This window comes from Dipodomys spectabilis, unplaced genomic scaffold (assembly GCF_019054845.1).
Source record: "Dipodomys spectabilis isolate Male_0828 unplaced genomic scaffold, ASM1905484v1 ptg000024l, whole genome shotgun sequence".
Lineage (NCBI taxonomy): Eukaryota > Metazoa > Chordata > Mammalia > Rodentia > Heteromyidae > Dipodomys > Dipodomys spectabilis.
The window spans coordinates 26,064,472-26,085,650 of record NW_024870701.1 but is presented as its reverse complement, the minus strand read 5'-3'; the positions used below and the strand labels follow the sequence as shown (position 1 = coordinate 26,085,650).

General features: G+C 37.9%; 1 protein-coding gene across 2 annotated transcripts in view; it reads left to right on the top strand.

Moving 5' to 3' along the window:
* Window positions 1-21,179, top strand: part of Dym (dymeclin) — a 322,312-nt gene that overhangs the window by 211,241 nt on the left and 89,892 nt on the right. For both annotated transcript variants that reach the window (XM_042675227.1, XM_042675228.1), the window contains exon 14: window positions 774-876. In XM_042675227.1, coding sequence (XP_042531161.1) covers window positions 774-876 — 103 coding nt within the window. The remainder of the gene's footprint in view (window positions 1-773; window positions 877-21,179) is intronic.

The following is a 21,179-nucleotide window of genomic DNA, read 5'->3' as shown; positions in this document are numbered from 1 at the left end:
TATTAGTAATTTCACTTGGTTATGCTAAAAATTATGTTCAAGAGTGTTCACTATAGTGCTATTTATAATATATAAATAACTGGGCACCAGTATCTCATGCTTACAATCCTAGCTACTTAAGACACTGAGATCTAAGGGTTGTAGTTCAAAGCTAGCCCCAAAAGGAAAATTTGTGAGACTCTAATCTCTAATAAACTACCCCCCCCCCCAAAAAGAAAAGCCAGAATTGGTGCTGTGGCTCAAGTGGTGGAACACTAGCCTTGAGCACAAAGAGGCTCAGGGACAGCATCCAGGCACTGAGTTCAGGGACCACCACCACCAACAACAACAAAAATACTGTGGGTTGAGTGTTGATGTTTTATTCCTACAATTCTAGCTACACAGGAGGCTGAGGATCAAGGTTCAAAGCCAGTCCAGACAGAAAAGTTTGTTAGAACTCTTATCCCCAATTAGCTAGCAAAATGCCATAAGTGGAGGTGTGGTTCAAATGTTATGGTACCACTATTGAACAATACAGCCAAGTGAGACTGCAAGGCCCTCAATTCAACCCAATATCAACACAAAGATAAATAGATATTTAAACAATTTTAGAGACTGTGGGTCCTACCTCAAATTTATATGGAAAGTACATGAAATCAGGATTGCCTTTATTTTTAACCCCAAGAGAAATTCTTTATTCATTAGATACAGTGGAGCCCTAATTCTTGTATTATACCTAGAAAAAGAAGCACTTAGTTCTCTTAATAATATAATTGTATTTCTCTTTTTTGCAGCTTGTTTTCTTTGCTATCTAAAAAACACAACAAAGTTCTGGAACAAGCCACCCAGTCCTTGAGAGGTTCCTTAAGTTCAAATGATGTTCCTCTACCAGATTATGTAAGTATTTACCTTTTCTTATCTATAAAAAGGTTTTCTTTCATTGTAAAATTTATAAATAGCAATTTCTCTCTGTTCTGAAAATTTATGCCCTTAGATACTGCTCATATTCAAATAAAGGAATGAGGTCTCAAATGAAAGGAAAAATCATTTTATTATTGTCAGATGGTTGGAGATAATCAACCCCATGCCAATGATGGATAATAATTACAGATCCTAATATCAAATCTAGAAACCCACTCTATGTTAAACACAAAAATGAAAGGAGGGTTATAGAAAGTATATACAAAGGTTTCTGTCTGGTTTTCATGGGCTAGGAGAGTACACCTGAATTTCTTTATTTTTCTTTGTTTTTTTTTTTAGAACTTGAAATTTAAAAGCCATTGGTTTTAGGCATATGCTGTTACTAAGAGTTGTGTCATTTCTGATCTCTGTCTATTTTGCTTATGCTTTATCCTTCTGCTGATTTCTTTTTTTTTTTTTTTGGCGGGGGGGTCCGGTCATGGGGCCTGAACTCTGGGCCTGGGCGCTATCCCTCAGCTCTTCAGCTCAAGGCTAGCGCTCTACCACTTGAGCCATAGTGCAACTTCCGGCTTTTTTTTTTTTTTGCTTATGTGGTGCCGAGGAATCAAACCCAGGGCCTCATGCATGCAAGGCAAGTGCTCTACCACTGAGCCACCTTCCCAGCCCTCCTTCTGCTGATTTCTACTGACTCATTTCTCTTGTTTGCTCACATGGACATGAGATAGCAACTTTGACACTTCCCATTCTTTCACCAACCTGTAACATCCTTGTTAATTTAATGGCTTTAGCAAAATGATCCAGTCTTCCAAGTCCCAACTCTTAGTTCCTGGGAAGGAGAATCCAATGGTCTTTGTTCCATCCACTTTAAAGATGAAGAGCTTATCACCACCTTGCCTTGTAGAAGCCCACAGAATGTAGTAGAGTAGCACACAGGTGCACTGTGATAGGGAGAAGACATTATGAGTCCCTTTAGGGAAGTGCCACTATCTTGACGTTCTTAACTTTTAGAACATTGCTTAGATGGAGAAGCTAAGAATTATCAGGTTATAAACCATGAAAGTTCATTCAGTTCTAATAAGGACCTCCTTAAATTGCCAGACGACTTGACAGGTTGATATTTAAAAACTTTATTAGAGAATTGTTAAATTCTGAGTTTGAAGTGGCGGTGCATACCAGACAGTTAAAGAGCTGTTTTGTGTGTTTCCTGTGGTTTGTTTTATTTCTAAATGGTAGTACTGATATGGGACTGTGGGAACAGCACTGAGACCGGATATCAGTCACTGATAAACAAAGATAGCTATGTGCAACCACAACCTGACTGATGCTATTTTTCCTCTCTTTCATTTATTGTGTGTGTGTGTGTCCATGTACACATCTCCACACATTGTTATTTTACCTGTCATCCCATTAAGACATTTAGTTTAGACGTCCAAAAAGTATCACGTAAGATATTCTTGCTAAGGTGAATATTCCAAATATTTTTTAAATTAGTTGAACAGCTAACTTACTTTTCTACTTGCCTTGATTTATAATAAGAAAAATACCTTTTTCTGATAGCTCCTCAGACAAGGTCAGGATAGTACTACAGAATTATGTTTATAAGAATTGAGCTGGAACTGTAACCCCTCTACAGCATTTTTACAATAAAAAACGTACCAAAAAAAAAAAAAAAAAGAATTGAGCTGGGCACTGGTGGGTCACGCCTGTAATTCTAGCTACTCAGAAGGCTGAGATCTGAGGATTGCAGTTCAAACCAGCCCAGGCAGGAAAGTCCACAAGACTCTTATCTCCAGTTAACCACCAGAAAACTGGAAGTGGCACTGTGGCTCAAGTGGTAGAGTGCTGGCTTTGAGCTAAACAGCTTAGGGACAGTGCCTAGACCCAGAGTTCAAGTCTGTGACTGACAAAAAAATGAACTAAATCATCTGTGTATGTTTTATTATTTTTACATACTTGATTTATGCATTCATTAGTCTTGTCTATTACTCTTTAAAATGCGTTGAATTCATGTAGCAGCCCTTAAGTTGACTTTGATGCACTTCCCTTTAGTTGGAAATCCATAAGATTGATATTTCAGAGGAAATAAATCATATTGAATCATATTTGCCAACCATGGATGTGACTATTCAATGATAGGACAGAACTTTACAGTTTCTAGAGTCACTGATTTCTTTGTGAAATTTCTACAGAGTAAAAATGAATTTCTTAAAGCATCTGCTTCCTAGCACACTGGCAAAGTTCTGTTTAGAATCTGTCACTGACAATCTTTACTTTGACATTTGTGTATGAGACTTTTCAAATCACAACATTTTTTAAATAGTCTTGCTGCCTTTCCTCAAAGTTAACTGCAGAAGAATGGTTTGCACCAATTCGATAGCAGTGACGATAACTGACACACTCCCTCTACCTCAGATCTGAAAGGTAGTTACAGAAAATGAGAACCTTTAAAATAAGCACTGCAATGTGTCTTTCTGTTCATGCTAACTTCTTGCTTTATTGCTCAAAGCACCGTGTTTGAGTGATTGACATTTTTTAAAACATTCTCAACATTCCCTTTTCAATTAGTCACTTACCAGGAAAATTCTTGCTCCTCCTTATTTTATTCTTCAGAATTTTTATCTGCCAACAACCACATAAAATTCTGTGACCTAGACCACTTGTTTATAAAAGATGGACAAGGAAAAGGTCTTAAGGTAGCAGTAGATTCCCAGGTGTACATTTTCAATATCAAGATTGAATAAACCATACAGCAAAGAGTGTGAATAAAGGCTTCAAAGGATATGTTTTTCTTCTCACTATTATAGTACGGAGTACTCTAGGACTACCTAGAGATTTCTAAATTTATTAAGAAAATGTTTAGCCACGTACTAGTGGCTTATGCCTTTAATCCTAGCTACTCAAGAGGCTGAGATCTAAGGATTGCAGTTCAAAGCCAGCCTTGGCAGCAAAGTCTGTGAGACTCTTATCTCCAATTAATTTCCAAGCCAGAAATGGACCTCTAGGCTCAAATGGTAGTGTGCGCTCAGGGACAACAAGTGCAGTGCTCCCAGCCTGTATAAGTATAGAGTCCAAGGCTTTTCAGCCTTTTTTACTTTTTCTGTCATAATTGGGCATGGGTTTGTTCAGAGGCCACATAATAAGTAATAGTTAAGGCACTGACAGCTACTAAAATATGAACATGGATTGTTTTGAGTTTTTCTTTGTTTTAATTTCTAATATACTAAGTACAATGCATGTAATCCACATGAAAACAGCTTTTGGAAAGTATCACTGATTTTTTAAGAGTATAAAGGTATATTGAGACCACAGTATTTGAGTGCCATTGGAATATTCAATCTATTACATACACAAATACATGCTGTCTTGTATTCTGTAACTATTGTTCTGCCAGTAGAACTGAGTGCACTTGAAAAATACAGAGATTTTCATATTCTAGTCTAAAAGATTAGACTATATATTAACCATTTAACTGATAAGGATGAAGCCCAGCTCAGCATGTAAGCACTCTTTGGAAGTGCCCTACTTAGAACAAAGGCTTAGACTCAGTCATACCTGTGTAATATGCAATTAGGACTGTTTGACCATTTTCTAGTCAAAGATTTGTTTCTTACATACAGTGGAAATGGGCGATTTTTCTGATAACTTATTAAATTTCCTTTTCACTTACTACATAATTTGTATGTCAAATTGATTTTTTTCATATTGAAGGTAGCTGTAGCATTTCTTCCTTTTAGTTCAATATAAATAGAACAGATTATTCAACTTCTTGATATGATTTGATCTTAACTTACTAAATAATAAAAAAATTTGTCATTCTATATGAAATTTGTCATTCTGTATGAAACACTAACATACCACTAACCTTTGAATACATCATTTGTCTCATCTTTTGAATTGATGGCTCTTACTGATAATCCTTTATGTCTTGTTTATAACTACTATATCTGCTTTTAGACATTTAGTTTCTTCAGAAATGTTTCCATACAATGAGCAAATTTAAACTTATAACACCAGATTTTTTTTCCCATTTGTTCCTCTTATTTGTTTTACACTCTTTTCAGGGCTTCTTGTTAATATGTACTTTTGTTGTAGTTGTTGTTGTTTTGCTGGTCCTAGGGCTTGAACTCTGGGCCTAAGCACTGTTCCTGATCTAGTGATCTACCACTGGAGCCCTGTGGCTCACTTCTGGTTTGTGATTAACTGGAAATAAGAGTCTCACAGACTTTCTTGCTGGGCTGGCTTCAAACCATGACTCTTAGATCTCAGCCTCCTGAGTAGCAAGGATCACAGACATAAGCCAACAGTGCCCAGCCAGCAGTGTTTACTTTTTAACTCATGACTGGGTTAGGGTAGAGAACATTCATGAAATATGGGAACAATTACCTTACAGATATTGGCATACTCAAAAAATGAAATTATGGCATTATTAGAACAGTTCCTTTTAGATGATTTGAAACATGTCCTTGTGGTTATTGGTTTCATGTACACTGTTCTAATGATGGTGGCATTAATTAGAATGTAACTTAAATTTCTATAAGACAATGTTTGGAAAGTAGAGGTGGTATTGTGTCACTCTTCTTTGATAGGAGTTGAAATTAGAGCCAGGTAATATTTTCTATTTGTTTGTTTGATTACATGTGTGCTTGCTTACTTATTTTGGAAACAGGGTCTCACAGTGTAGCTCAGGCTGGTCTGCACCTTGTAATCTTCCTGCCTCAGCCTCCTGGGTACTGAGATTATAGACATATACCACCATACTTAGCTTGGGTAGTAATTTTTCAAGGAGAACTTAAGGCAAGAAAACATTCAGCAGTTAATGCTCCTTGAACAAGGGCACAGAAGTAAAAAAATAAATAATTTTTTTAAAAGACAGTGCTTTGTTGCAGTGGATGCTTTGTATATTACATTATATTGGAATGTCTTAGGTGCTTAAGAATTGTGCACTGCACCTCAGACCTGACTGTAAGAGCTAAAATAACTTGTAGAAGAAAATAATACGTTTGAGTTAAGCAAAGACTGCTTAGAAACATCAAAAGCAGCACAACAGAAAAGAAGAACAAAGTTGGGTAATTATGGCTCATGCCTGTAATCCTAGCTACTCAGGAGGTTGAGTTCTGAGGATCATGGTTCAGAGCCAGCCTGTCCAGGAAAGTTTGTGAGACTTATCTCCAATTAACCACCAAAAAACTGGAAGTAGAACTCTTGGTCATACTGGTAGAGCACTAGCCTTCAGCAGAAGAACTTAGGAACAGTGCCCAGGCCCTGAGTTCAAGCCCCATGACCAACAAAAACAAAAAATAAAAAGAAAATCAAATTAGACTTAATCAAAATTTAAAACTTTTGGGGACTCATCAGCTGCACTGGACATTGATCAAAACGAACTAAGCAACTCATTGGCAGTGATGGGAGGAAGGGAATGAGTGGAAAAGAGGGGACAGCTGACCCTAAGCAAAAGGAAAGGAATGTACATATCACCCGATGTGGAAGAAATAACTGTATTGTCAAAGCTTACAGAACTCATAAACTTTATAGACAATGATAGACAATTTACCCCATGAAGGGGTATGTTTGTGACTTTAACTAAGTATCACTATCCCACAGTACTGTGAAATTATGTAATCACTTAATCACAGTAAAGAATTTGATGGGCTGGGAAGGTGGCTCAGTGGTAGAGTGCTTGCCTTGTATGCATGAGGCCCTGGGTTCAATTCCTCAGCACCACATAAGCAGAAAAAGCCGGAAGTGGCACTGTAGCTCAAGTGGTAGAGTGCTAGCCTTGAGCTGAAGAGTTGAGGGACAGCACCCAGGCCCAGAGTTCAGGCCCCACAACTGGCAAAAAAAAAAAAGAAGAAGAATTTGCAACAACAAAAAAAATTTTTTTTGAGGACTGGCAATGTGGCTTAGTAGTAAAGTGCTTGCACAGCACTCATGAAGCCCTGAGTTCATTTTCTCAGTACCACATAAACAGAATAAACCAGGAATGGTACTGTGGCTCAAGTGGTAGAGTGCTAGCCTTGAGCAAAAGAGCTCAGGGACAGCACCCAGGCCCTGAATTCAAACCTCAGGACTGGCAAAAAAAAAAAAACTTTTGTTTCAAAGGACATAAGAAAATGAAAAGATAATCCACAGAATGGGAGAAGATATTTGCATGTCATATATCTGATAAGGTACTAGTACCTAGAATATGTGAGTCTTACAACTCTATCACTCAATAATAAAAATATAGACAACCCAATTTAAAAATGGGAAAATTTTCTGGGGGCTGGAGGCTCACTCCTGAATTCCTAGCTACTTAGAAGGGTAAGGTCTGAGGAGTCAGGGGTAGAAGCCAGCCCAGTCTAGCCAGCACCTCTAAGCTTTGGGTGAATCTGACTGAATGCTTACCCATGCATTTTCCAATTCCCTTGTGTGAAGAGGGGGCTGTAAGACTAGCAGTAGTTGAGAAATCATAGGACGAAGTGATGTCACCACAGTGCCAGTTTCCACACCTCTCTTCCCTTATTATCATATTATATATAGTAGAAGTAGCAAGAGATCCCAAGGACCCAGAGGATGGAGTTTCTGGATGCCTGAATCATCTCATGGATGATCAGCTGAGCTCTCTGATGCAAATAAGTGATAAAGCTTTTGTTGCATTTTTCTACTGGTAAAAAAGATGCTACAAATAGCCTATAAGCATATCAAAAAATGGTGAACATCATTAGTCATTAGGGAAATGCAAATCAAAGTCACAATGAGATACCACTTTATAGCTAGAATCAAAACAGCAGCTAATAAGTGTTGGCAAGGATGTGGAGAAATTAAAATTATGTACTGCTTTTGAGAATGTAAAATGGTTCAGCCACTTTGGAAACAATTTACATTTCCTCAAAAGATTAAATATAGAATTACCATATGACCCAGCAATTCTATTCCTAGATTTTAATGTAAATGAATTGAATATATATGTATATATATACACACACACCCAAAATGTGAGTGTTCATAGAAACATTTTTCATAAGTCAAAAATAAAAATAACCCAAGATCTTTGAGCTAATAAGTGGATAAATAAAATGTATCACTATTCAACAATAAAAAATGTAATACTGGTCTGTTCTTTGACTTGAAAACAAACCTCAAAAATATTGTGCTAAGGAACAGAAGCCAGTAAGAAGATGTCATATTGTATGATTCAATTAACATGAAATGTCCAGAATAGGTGGATATCAAATAGGTGGACAGTAGAGGCCTAAGGGTTGAAGGTGTGAGGCAGAATGGGCTATAACTGTGACTGAATAAGTTTCATTTGGGGGTAAGATTATGAAAATGCTTTAACATGAAATTATGGTGATGGCTGCACAATTCTGTAATTGTGCTAAAAACCATTGAATTGTACACTTTAAATTGATTAAATAATTATGTAGTGTGTGAATTATATTTCAACAAAGCCATTTTTCAAAATGTAGTGCTTGGAAGAGTGGGAAATAAAAGATCTTGCCAGATGTAGTTCTAGCTAGACATCTGCTTAGCTAGGTTATGGCATAAAGGTGAATGTAGAAAAAGAAATTTTATACTTTGAGCTGAGTGCTGGCAGTATATACCTGAGACTCATGCCTGTAATACTAGCTAGATGTAGGATTGAGTTCTTAATCTAGTCCTGGAAGAAAAATTCCAGAGACTTTATATCCAGTGAAACAGCTAAAAAGCTGGGCTGTAGTCATGGCTCAAGTAGTAGAATACCAACCATAGTGAAAAAGCTAAGCAAGACTACAAGACCCTGAGTTCAAGACCTAGTACTGGGAAAAAGAGGGTGGGGATTTTATACTTTGAATACTTTCTTGGGCTGGGAATGTGACTTAGTGGTAGAGTGTTTACCTAGCATGCATAAAGCCCTGGGTTCGATTCTTTAGTACCACATAAACAGAAAAAGCTGGAAGTAGCTGGGTTCTGGTGGTTCATGCCTATAATCCTAGCTACTCAGGAGGCTGAGATCTGAATATCACAGTTCAAAGCCAGCCTGGGGAGGAAAGTCTGTGAGACTCTTTTATCTCCAATTAACCACCAGAAAGCCGGAAGTGGCACTGTGGCTCAAGTGGTAGAGTGCTTACCTTGAACTGAAGTGCTGAGGGACAGTGCCCAAGCCCAGAGTTCTAGCCCCAGGACTGGAAGAAAAGAAAAGAAAGGAAAAAATACCTTTTTGAAAACAATACTTTCTTGAGCTATTCCCTTAGATGGATAAGCAATTATACCAAGGAGTGTCTATTTCTCAGCCTTATTTAGAAACACAAAATGGAAACAAGCAAAATAGTCATCAATAAGGGACTGATTAAAGTATAAATTTATCCAATGTGGTATTCATCTGTTTTTTAAAATGAATTCAATTCATGTAAATTCATATGCAAGGTATCCATATTATATAAGTCAGTTAAACACACTTTATAATATCTTAGGTTGCACATATGTTCATGTTTGAATATCTGCATTAAAATTTCCTGGAACAATGCATGAGAAATTATTAAATAATAGATACTCTGGGAAGTCAGACTGAAGGAAAGGATCACACACATCCTTTTTATTCTGCATTCTTCTTTATAGGCATAGATCTTGACATTTTTGTCAAGTATACATATCACTTTGCCTTCTTTCTTCTCTCCCTCCCCGTTCCTTTCTTTGTTTCTGATAGTTTGACTAACAGTTCTTTAAAAGGATTTCTATTATACTTTATTCAGTTTCCCCTTTTGTTAATACCTTACATGAGCATGTAATATTCATCAAAATTAAGCAGTGAATTTTGGTGAAGTACTGTTGTCTAAAATACACATCTTATTTGAATTATACCAATTTGAGGGGCAGGAAGTCAATCCTAAGGCTTGAACTCAAGGCATACACATACTTTACTGTTGAGCCACACCCCCATCCCTTTTTTATACCCTTTATGTTGAGGTAGAATCTTTTTTTACCAGGGCACATGATGCACTACAATCCTATTTTATTCTTCCTCCTGTAGCTGGGCTGACAGGAGAATGCTACAATACCCAGCTTCTGTTGAAATGGAGTCCTGTGAACTTTTTGCCCTAGCTGGCCTCTTAACCTTCTGCATAAGTAGGATGACAGGCAAATGTCACTACACCCAGCTATTTGCTAAAAAGGAAGGTTCTCTCAGACATTTTTCCCATGCTAGCTTTTTTGTTGTTGTTGTTGGTCACGGGTCGTGAACTCTGGGCCTGAGCGCTGTCCCTGCACTCTTCAGTTCAAGGCGAGCACTCTAACGCTTGAGCCACAGAGCCACTTCCAGTTTTTTAGTGGTTTACTGGAGATCAGAGTCTCATGGACTTTTCTGCCCAGGCTGGCTTTGAACCGTGATCCTCAGATCTCAGCCTCCTGAGTAGCTAGGATTATAGGCGTGAGCCACCAGTGCTGGGCCCCAAACTAGCCTTGAACTAGGATATTCCAGATTTCTACCTCTATCTGCCAGGATTACAGGCATGATCTACTTTGCCCAGCCTAGATTTGAACAAGTTTACCATTAAGTCCTTCATTGTTTTCTGGGATGCAACATAGGATCCCACATTAAATTTTCTTATCTTTTCTCCTGGTCTTATCCTTCATGTCCTACTTCTAAGGACTACTAGTTAGTTATTTTGTGGAATTTGGATGTGTCTTTGTTGTGGGTTTTTTTTTGGGGGGGGGTTGTTTTTGTTTTGTGTTTTTGTTTTGTTTTGCTGGGGATTTTTTTGTTTTTTGTTTTTTGCCAGTCCTGGGGATTGAACTAAGGGCCTGGGCACTGTTCCTGAGCTGCTTTTTGCTCAAGGCTAGCACTCTACCACTTGAGCCACAGTGCCACTTCCGGCATTTTCTGTTTATATGGTACTGAGTAATGGAACCCAGGGCTTCAAGCATGGTAGGCAAGCAGTCTACCACTATGCCACATTCCCAGCCCATCGATGTATCTTACGGGTTTTTTTTCGTGATTATATTAATGCCATGCCTTCTTGGGTAAGATTATAATGGAGGTGATGTACCTTCTTTATACATCATATCAAGCAGCACACAATACCAGTATGGATAATGAACATGTTTACTTTGATCACTTACTAAGCTGGTATCTATTAAAGATTTCCTTTTTTATGGCTGAACAATATTCCACCATTGTATATAGTTAAGTTGTTTCCATAGCTTGGATATTGAGAATAATGCTGCAGTGAATATGAAGGTACAGATAACTCTTTGATAAACTAATTTCATTCCCTTTGCATAAATACTTAGTGAAATCATATTATGTTTGATATATATTATCTATGTAGATATGTATTCAGGGTTGGATCATATTATGTATAGTTCCAGTTTAATATGTTAAGGAACCTCATAGTTTTTCCATAATGGCTGTACCAATATATTTTCAAATTCATATCAAGTCTCTAGAAAGTACATATTCACCTCCTCTGCCATAACTTTTTCCTAATTAGAAAAACAGACCTTAATTTAATAAGACTGATTCCCATGGTTGTGCTGTAACTTGGCTAAGATCTAGAAGTTCCAAAATTTTTCTGAGAATGATTCTGGGGACATTACATTGGAGGACTTTGGTGTTTTGTGGGGTTTTTTAATCCTTTATTCTTAAAAAGTACACTAGTTTATTTTAATTGAGGAAAGAATGTTATCTTCTCTTTATGTTGGGAAAGGAAATTTTTCCTGTCTCTTCTTAAGGAATAGGATAGGTTATTCTTTATAAGGAATTTTTAAAATATTAAAAAAATACTCAAGTAACTTTAATGTTCCTTTTCTGGCTTATAAAAAAGAAGTAGGTTGTGTTTGCACTGAAATCTGGCACCGATTAATTAATTTCTGAGTGAAGTTAAAAGAATACAGAGGAATAACCCATGCATATTAAATTCAGTAGTAATGTGTGGTGGATTTTTAGAAACTAGTGATCATGCTTTCTTCTTTCCCTCTTTTACATTGTAATAGAAAAAAAAAGTCTTGCTACTGCTGAACAAAGCTGATATAAAAACACCTTTCCCAGAGATATCTGCAAGCTTCCTTTTGTCTAAGAAATCCTTATTTTAATTCTGTTTGCTTGCATCTTGATTGTTTTTTCTTCTCCTTCTTTTCTGCCTGAGTTTGTAGTTCCTAATAGGAAGAAAAGAAGTCTACTATTGGGAGTTTTCTTTGATTTATCCTTGATTTACATGGCAAATAGAAAGCAGCTGTCTATTTAAGCATCTAATTCTTGAAACCATAGTCCCCTCCAGCGTCATCTGGAAATAATGTAGCTTGTAAAACAAAGCTAAGAAGAAAAGGCAATGTTTGTTTTATGTGGGATGAATGATTTCTGTTGGGGTCCTTTAATTCAGCTATTATGAGGGTTATTAAAAAGCAGTATTACAAAAGAGGCTTAAATGAAAAGAATTTTTGAGCTGGTATCTTATTATTACAGTTGATTATAGTCAAAGCTACAAATGTTTTATAAATGGCACTTTATTTTAGTTTCTCCAAATAAGACCAAAAAACCTAGTAATCTGACTCATTGTATAAATGGAAAGTCAATCCTTTCCTTGATTAATTTAATTTCTAAAAACAAATTGTATTGGAGATTTCAGGATTTTTTTCTGTAAACTTTATGGATTTCTGGAAAATTCTTAAGGGAACGATCCTTACAGAAATACTTAAGGATCACCTTTTAGAAGCATAGGGAATGAATATAAAAGTATCAAAGTTTATCTAGACTTATAATATTATTAAAACATTTAATGAATACAAGATAAAGCTAAGCCTTACATTGTTTTTTAATTTATTCATAAATTTAGTTTCCAAGATCTTGGTAATAAGAAATTATACGATTTGGGAAGCAGAAAAGCAAGGTGGTTTTGCTTTGACAGTTGGCTCCATGATTGAAGTATATTTTTTTATTATTCATTAATACAACAAAGCAGCTATTTTTGGATAGTTGATATTTAGAAACAAAGTCTTCAATACTGAAATGTTCTTGGAACCCTAAAATAAAATTACTTAGTATGTTTGTTTAATAAACAATATAGGAGGCAAATTTGACTATTTTCACAAATTAAATCATCCATATCTCTTCTGGTATCTTCTGTGTATATTTTGCTTAAGGCCTGAAGGTGTGCATTGTGTTGTTCAGTAATGTGTCCTTTTATGTGCAGTGTGCTCTCAGGAAGCCTACATTCCAAGACAGTGAAATATATAATCATTGCATACATGGTGAATGAATGCAAAATGAATAAAATGTAAGATAAAATAATGGCATAAAGAAATGAAAAAAAATAGCCGGTGCCAGTGGCTCACATCTGTAATCCTAGGCACTCAGGAGGCTGAGATCTGAGGATCGCGGTTCAAAGCCAGCCCAGGCAGGAAAGTTCAATAAACCACCAGTAAACCAGAAGTAGCACTGTGGCTCAAGTGGTAGAGCACTAGCCTTGAGCTGAAGAGCTGAGGGACAACATCCAGGCCCAGAGTTCAAGCCCCAAGACTGACAAAAATAAAGAAAGAAAGAAATGAAAAAATAGCCATGTAAATGAGTAAATGCCTCATTTAGAAGATGACATTTGAGCAGAGAAGCCAAAAAAGGAGAGACTATGAGCCTATAGATACATTAAGGAAATGTGCTATCATTAGATAGAACAGAGATACTATGGCTGAAAAGTAAATTGTCTGAATCATTTTTATAGTCACTTTGAACAAACAGCTATTGAAGAGGGACACCAAAATTTTGGATCAAGTAACAACTCATGGATTAGAAAAACATATTTGAGCTATCTCCAATTTACCATAAACTTTGACAACTTATTTAGCCATTAGGACTCTTTAAAAGCTGGGCATTGTGGCACACACCTATAATGTCAACACTGAGGAGGCTGAAGCAGGAGAATTGAGATTTCTAGACCAGCTTAGGCTGTTATCTCAAAAGCAAAACAATAAACAAATAAATAAAATGTGTCTTCAATTAGATTCTTTGTGTGGTATCTTTGGTTTTAACATTATTTGATTCTGTCATTTCCAGAGGGTTACACTGGATATTTAGAAAGAGATTTCAAATAATTACTTCAAGTCAGATGCTTGGAAGCAGGAGGAAAAAAAAATGAAGAGTTAATTAGTTAATTTCAGTATTACTTATAGTAAGGAACTAGTAAAAAAAAATTGAAACAAAAATATAAGAGGACTCTCTAGGGGAAGAATTATAGTTTTTCCCCTTTTACTTCATGATTATAATTATTAACATACTAGTTTACAAATTGATGGGTTTTCCTGTGACTTCTCATACATGTATCTCTCATGCTCTGATCATATTCATCTCCCATTCTGCCCTTGCTTGCCCCCATTCAGTCCCTTCCCCTGTTCCACTAGTCCCTCCTCTTCCCCTATAGTTCCTCTATTTTCAAGGCACCCTTTTTTTTTTTTTTTTGTTTAGAAAGATATGGGAAACTTATATCTCTGTGTCTGGCTTATTTCTCTGAAGAAGATCATATCCATGATACCCATTTGCATCCATTTTTCTGTAAATGACACAATTTCATTCTTCTTTATGACTTCATCCCATTTGTCAATTCTTGTTTCTGTTTTCTGGGCTATTGGAGTTCTATTCAGGATTTTATTTATTTATTTTTTGTTCTAGGGCTTGAACTCTGGCTCTCTGTCCCTGAGCTTTTTCTCTGCAAGGCTAGCACTCTACCACTTGAGCCACAGTCCCATTTACAGGGGGGTTTTTTTGGTGGTTAATTGGACATAAGAGTCTCATGGACTTTTCTGCTCAGGCTGGCTTTGAACTGTAATATTCAGATTTCAGCCTCGTGAGTAGCTAGGATTACAGATGTGTGAGCCACTGGTACCCAGCAGGAAATTGTTGCCTCTGCTATATGCTGAAGGTTTCCTCTGTTTTCTTCCAGTAATTTGGGTTTTACATTAAGGTCTTTGATCCATTTTGAATTATAGATACAGTTCCAGCCTTCTTCAATACCTACTTTTCCTAGCACCATTTGATGTCTTTTCTCCAATATATGTTATAGTCAGTCACCCATGTCAAGAATCATGACTATATCTGAATCCTCTATTCCACTGATCTGTGTGTCTGTTGGGCTTTATTTGTTGTTATTTTCATTTTGTTTTGTCTTGCCAATATCATATATTTTTGTAATTATGGCTCTTTGTAGTAGATTTTGAAATCAGGCATTGTGATACATCACACATTGATCTTTTTGCTCAAGACTTCTCTAGCTATTGAGGATCTTTTGTGTTTCCACATGGAATAAACTTGTGAAAAGTGTATTTTGATGGAGATTGCATTGAATCTATAGATTACTTCTATAATAAAGCTTAAATATTAAATAATATTTTAACTACTAATTCCCCAATCCATGAACATTGGAGATCTCCCCATTTAAGGGTCTTCTTCAATTTCTTTTTCAGTATTTTGTCATTTTCATTGTAGAAGTCTTCCACCTCCTTGGTCATGTTTATTCCTAGGTTTTTTGTTGTTGTTGTTGTTGTTGTTGTTGTTTAGGTTTTTGTGAATAGGATTGTTTTCTCAGCAAGTTTAGTATTGGAAAGAGCTACATTTTGTTTTGATTTTTTTCTATCATGGTACTGTGCTCAGTTTATCAGTTCCTGAAGTCTTTTTAAGTCTTCTGAATATAGATTCATATCATCTGTGGACAGGGATAATTTATCTTCCTCCTTCTTATCTACATCCCTTTTATTTCCTCCTCTTGTCTGATTACTCGGGTTAAAATTTCAAGTACTATATTGAGTAAGTATAGTGAAAGTGGGCACCCTTATCTTATTCCCAACTTTAGAGGAAATGCTTTCAGCTTTACCCCATTTAGTATGATGCTATGGGTTTGTTGTATGCAGTCCTTATTATGTTAAGCTGTGATCCTTCTCTATCTAATTTATTAAGCCTTTCATCATGAAGGAATCAAATAGATTTATCTTAAACCTGAAGGTCTACCAATGACAACTGGTTAAATGAACTTTGGTACATTCACATAGACAACCATGCAGCTGTGAAAATGAATGAAAAAAAAAGAAACCTCTATACAAAGTTCTATATACCACTACATTTACAAAGTTCTATATACCACTACATGTTACTCTTAGGTTGATGATACTTATTAGTATTTGGAAAGCAAAAATCAAAGATAAACTATAAAATAGTTTTTTTAACAACTGACTCTAACGAGTCAAGGAATATGGTCAAAGTGACAGGAATGAAGCTAGAATTCTTTGATTTTTTTTTGTTCTGTTATATAAGTTAAGTTGACCTACATAAATAATTTACATGATTATAAATCATATAAAAGAACAATCTCTAAATTTTAAATAACTTTAAAATGAACACTCTCCATATGTATATATTCACATATACATATACATATTTAGTACATAACTAGACATTTAAGTAACTTTTTATATTTAGGAAGCTATACTTAACTGAAAGAACATCAAACATGTTATTAAAGGTACTTGTGTTGAAACTTTGGTATTGTTATTACAAGATGTATATGTTTATAATGTGAAATAAAGAAAATGAGTAATTGTGAAATAATTTTAATTTTGTTTCTTCCATTGTCTTTGGGAACCTGAATTCTTGGCATGGGAACATTATGTGAAGCTGTAAAATAAAAAGCAATTGAGTAAAAACCACTTTGATCTTGAAGTCGAATAGGAAGTATCACTATGGACTCATGCTTTTATTTCTTATATCTATAGATAGGTCTAGTCATTCTGTTTTTCTTCTTTGAACTCATAATAGTGACCAACCTAACAAAACATGCAGAATACCAAGAAGCCAGCTTTACACTCACAGAAACAAGGATTATCCCACCTTTAATATAAGTTAGTAATGCCAACCTAAGAACTAGTAGATAAAGTAGAGTTTCTCTTTAGAGAACTATTACAGTTTATTTTTATATACTTGAAATTTTCCAATGAAGCAAGTTAAAGAGATTCTATAAGTAAGATGGTAATGATAGTAAATTTTATGTTATATATTTATTTCACAACATTTTAAAGTTAAAGAATAAAAGAGGTCTGGGGGCTGGGAAGGTAGCTCAGTGGTAGATTGCTTGCCTTCTATGCCTGAGGCCCTGGGTTGGATTCCTCAGCACCACTTAAGCAAAAAGAAAAAAGCCGGAAGTGGTGCTGTGGCTCAAGTGGTAGAGCACTAGCCTTGAGCTGAAGAGCTGAGAGACAGTGCCCAGGCCCAGAGTTCAGGTCCCACAACCGTACCAAAAAAAAAAAAAAAGAGGGCTGGGAAGGTGGCTCAGTGGTAGAGTGCTTGCCTTGCATGCATGAAGCTCTGGGTTTGATTCCTCAACACCACATAAGCAGAAAAAGCTGGAAGTGGCACTGTGGCTCAAGTAGTAAAGCGTTAGCCTTCATCTGAAGAGCTGAGGAACAGTGTCCAGGCCCAGAGTTCAAGCCCCACGACTGACAAAAAAATAAAAGAATAAGGAGGGAGGGCTCAAGATGGCGACGGGGCAGTAGGGAAACGCCACAGCTCTCTCCAACCAAAAAGAGAGTTCGAGTTCCAACCTTTAATCTCCCCAAGAGACCGACAACAACAAAAAGACGAACACTCAGAGAAAAACCAGAGGTGGAAAATAACAAAAAAAGAAAGAGAGGAAAAGAAGAATTTCAGAACAGAGAAGAGCGAAGACCCCTCCCCCAACCTTTACTGGCCGCGCGGCAGTGCGCCAAGCCGCCAGCCAGCCGGCCCGGCAGGGGTTGCCGGAGCCACAGAGACACAGGGGGCTGCTTGCAGATCACCAGGTACCGGATTGCAGAACAGCGGATCGCCAGGAACAGAGAAACCTACTAGCCGGGAGTCTCCAGGAGGATCCCACCCCACCCATCACTCTCCACCGGAGCGGAGAGGCTCCATCCCGCCAAAGCCGCCCGGCACCAGCAGCGCCACAAAGGGACCTGTCGCGATCGCAACGACCCGGCGGGGGGCCGCCCAACCCAGCCCGCAACCACCCCAACTGAACTCGGACTGCAACAACAACTGACGGACTGCAACAACAACTGACGACCTACAGGGTGAGTACCCATCAGGGGACAGGGAATCCATCAAGGGAGACCAGAGCTGGAGGGAATCCCCAGACCCTGACCTAGACTCCCTACCCCAACACCCGGACCACAGGACCCACTAAAACTGGGAACTGTTCGAGAGCCCCACCAGCCGGTGGAGCACACTCTGCTGGCCAGGCCAGAGCAAGAGCGCCCCGGGAAGGGAGCTTAAATGCTCAAGCCAGGAACAGTGCCCCTGGGTCAAGACTACCAACAGTAGAAGAAATTTGAACTGTGTCCTCCAGGCTGCATAACCAAGGTGGTATACACATTAGCACAGGCCTAACGAGCGCGCTCCAGGCTGGGGCCGGAACCAGGCCAGGGGACCGGCGCCTGAACAAAGCAAAAAGGGTCAGAAGTGGGGCTGTGGCTCAAATGGTAGGGTGCCAGCCCTGAGCTGAAGAGCTGAGGGACAGCACCCAAACCTAGAGTTCAAGCCCACAACCAGCCCAAAACAAACAAAAACACATCAGGAGCCCATAGCAGACTCCAGTATTTGGGAGAGTGCATCCAGAGCATCTGATCTTCCCAAGAGCACCCGCAGGAGCAAACACAAGCAGTCTAGGCTGCTCAACCCTTCCAAAGGCGGGAATTGCTACAGCAGAGAGCTGAGAATCCTAAGTGAATAGCAGCTGGAAATAGGCTCCCAACAGAATCCAGATCAGACACAGACTCTCTCTACCAATAGAGAATCAGCAACCAAGCAAAGACAGACACACCAAAACAAGATTGAAGAGCAGTCTCCTGAACCCCCATGCGAAAATCACAGAGAAAAATCACAAGGTTTACCACTACCCAGGACAGCAAGCTCACCTCAAAAGCCAGCAGCCACGCAGGGGAGAGCCCCAGTGGGAGCAAAGCAGGAATGGAAGACAAAAACTACATCCAAGGGTTGCTGGAGGCAATGACTCAAGAAATAAAGCGAGAAATGGATCAGAAATTGAAAGAGCACAAGGATGAACTATCAAAAGATATACAGGATATCAAACAAAAATTGGATGCAAAAATAGAAGCTGCACAAACCTCAGTAAGAAGTGAGATAAACGCCAAATTAGAGGTAATGCATACTGATATCACCTCATTGAGAGGTGAGATCAGTACTCTGAGAACCAACATTGAATCCATAAAGGGATCCATTTCCATCATGCAAACCACAATAGAAGCCACGGTCAACAGAGTGAATGAAATGGAAGGTAGAGTGTCAGATACAGAAGACAGAATACACCAACTGGACCAAAAAGTGACAGATATGGAAAAATCACTCAAATTAAACCAAAGGGAAATTCAAGAGCAAGCAGATAATGCTAAAAAATTTAACCTTCGCATAATCGGAGTGGACGAAGGTGAGGAATTCCAGAGCAAGGGAATGCAACACCTATTTAACAAGATAGTCAATGAAAATTTTCCCCACCTCAAAAACGACCATCTTAACTACATCACAAAAGCTTATCGAACACCCAACAAGCAAGATCCCAGGAGAAACACTTCTAGGCACATAATAGTAACAATGATGGATCTGAATAATAAGGAAACAATCCTGCATGCAGCAAAAATGAAGAAGGAGCTATACTACAACGGGAAAAAAATTAGAATCACTGCAGATCTCTCCACACAAACAATGAATGCAAGAAAAGCCTGGGAAAGCACCATACGAGCCCTGAGAGCCAATAACTGCCAACCCAGACTGATATACCCGGCAAAGCTAGCATTCACATTCGATGGAGAACTGAAAACTTTTAATAGCAAAGAAAAACTAAATGAATACATAAACATTAAGCCAGCATTACAAAGAATTCTAAGAGGGGGGACACAACCTGAAGAAAGCAACCAGGAACTGGGACCTGCCCCAAACAGGCATTACTCAAAGTCTAACTGAGCAAGCACAGGAGGAAAGGAAAGAAGAAAAACTTAGGAAAACGGAATGGCAGGGACAACAATGCATCTCTCTATACTTTCTCTTAATATAAATGGGCTGAATTCGCCAATTAAAAGAAAACGAACTGAGGACTGGATCAGAAAACAAGACCCATCCATCTGTTGCCTTCAGGAGACCCACCTCTCAGCCAAACATACAAACAAACTCAGAGTGAAGGGGTGGAAAAGGATCTACCAATCAAATTCCCCCAATAAGAAAGCAGGTGTAGCTATCCTGATATCTGACAAAATAAACTTTTCATTAAAATCAGTACAGAAAGACAAGGACGGACATTACATATTAATAAAGGGAACAATCCAAGAGGAGGATATAACCATCATCAACTTATATGCCCCAAATATCGGTGCACCCAGATATGTTAAACAAATGCTCTCAAACTTACAGAATAAAATAGATCCCAATACGATAATACTAGGAGACTTTAACACCCCACTTTCACCAAAGGATAGGTCTACCAACCAGAGGATTGGCAAAGAAGCTACCGAATTAAGTGAGGCCATACTTCAAGCGGAATTAACTGACATCTACCGAGTATTTCACCCTAAAACAACACAGTACACATTCTTCTCAGCAGCTCATGGAACTTTCTCCAAAATAGACCATATCATAGTTCATTCAAGGAACTTAAGCAAATACAAAGGGATCGACATAATCCCCTGTATCCTATCTGACCACAGTGGAATCAAGCTAGCTCTCAATAACAAAGCATACCGCAGAAATTTCTCTAATACATGGAAATTGAACAGCACACTCCTTAACAAGGCCTGGGTAACAGAAGAGATCAGAGAAGAAATAAAGCATTTCCTAGAACTCAATGAAAATGAAAACACCTCACAAAGAAACTTGTGGGACACAGCAAAAGCAGTCCTGAGGGGCAAATTTATTGCCCTCAGTGCCCACATCAAGAGAATGGAGACAGACCAAGTAAATAATCTCATGTTGCAACTAAAACAGCTAGAAAAACAAGAAAAAATGGGACCTAAAGCTACTAGACGAAGCCAGATAACCAAATTGAGAGCAGAGATTAACCAATTAGAAAATCAGAAAACCATAACCAAAATAAACCAAACAAAAAGCTGGTTCTTTGAAAAAATAAACAAAATTGATGGCCCGTTGGCAAGATTAATTAAAAAAAGAAGAGAGGAAACCCATATTAATAGGATTAGGGATGCCACGGGAAACATCACAACACGTACCCAAGATATCCAAACAATTCTAACAGACTACTTTCAAAAGCTATACTCTCTAAAGGAAGAAAATCTGGCGGAAATGG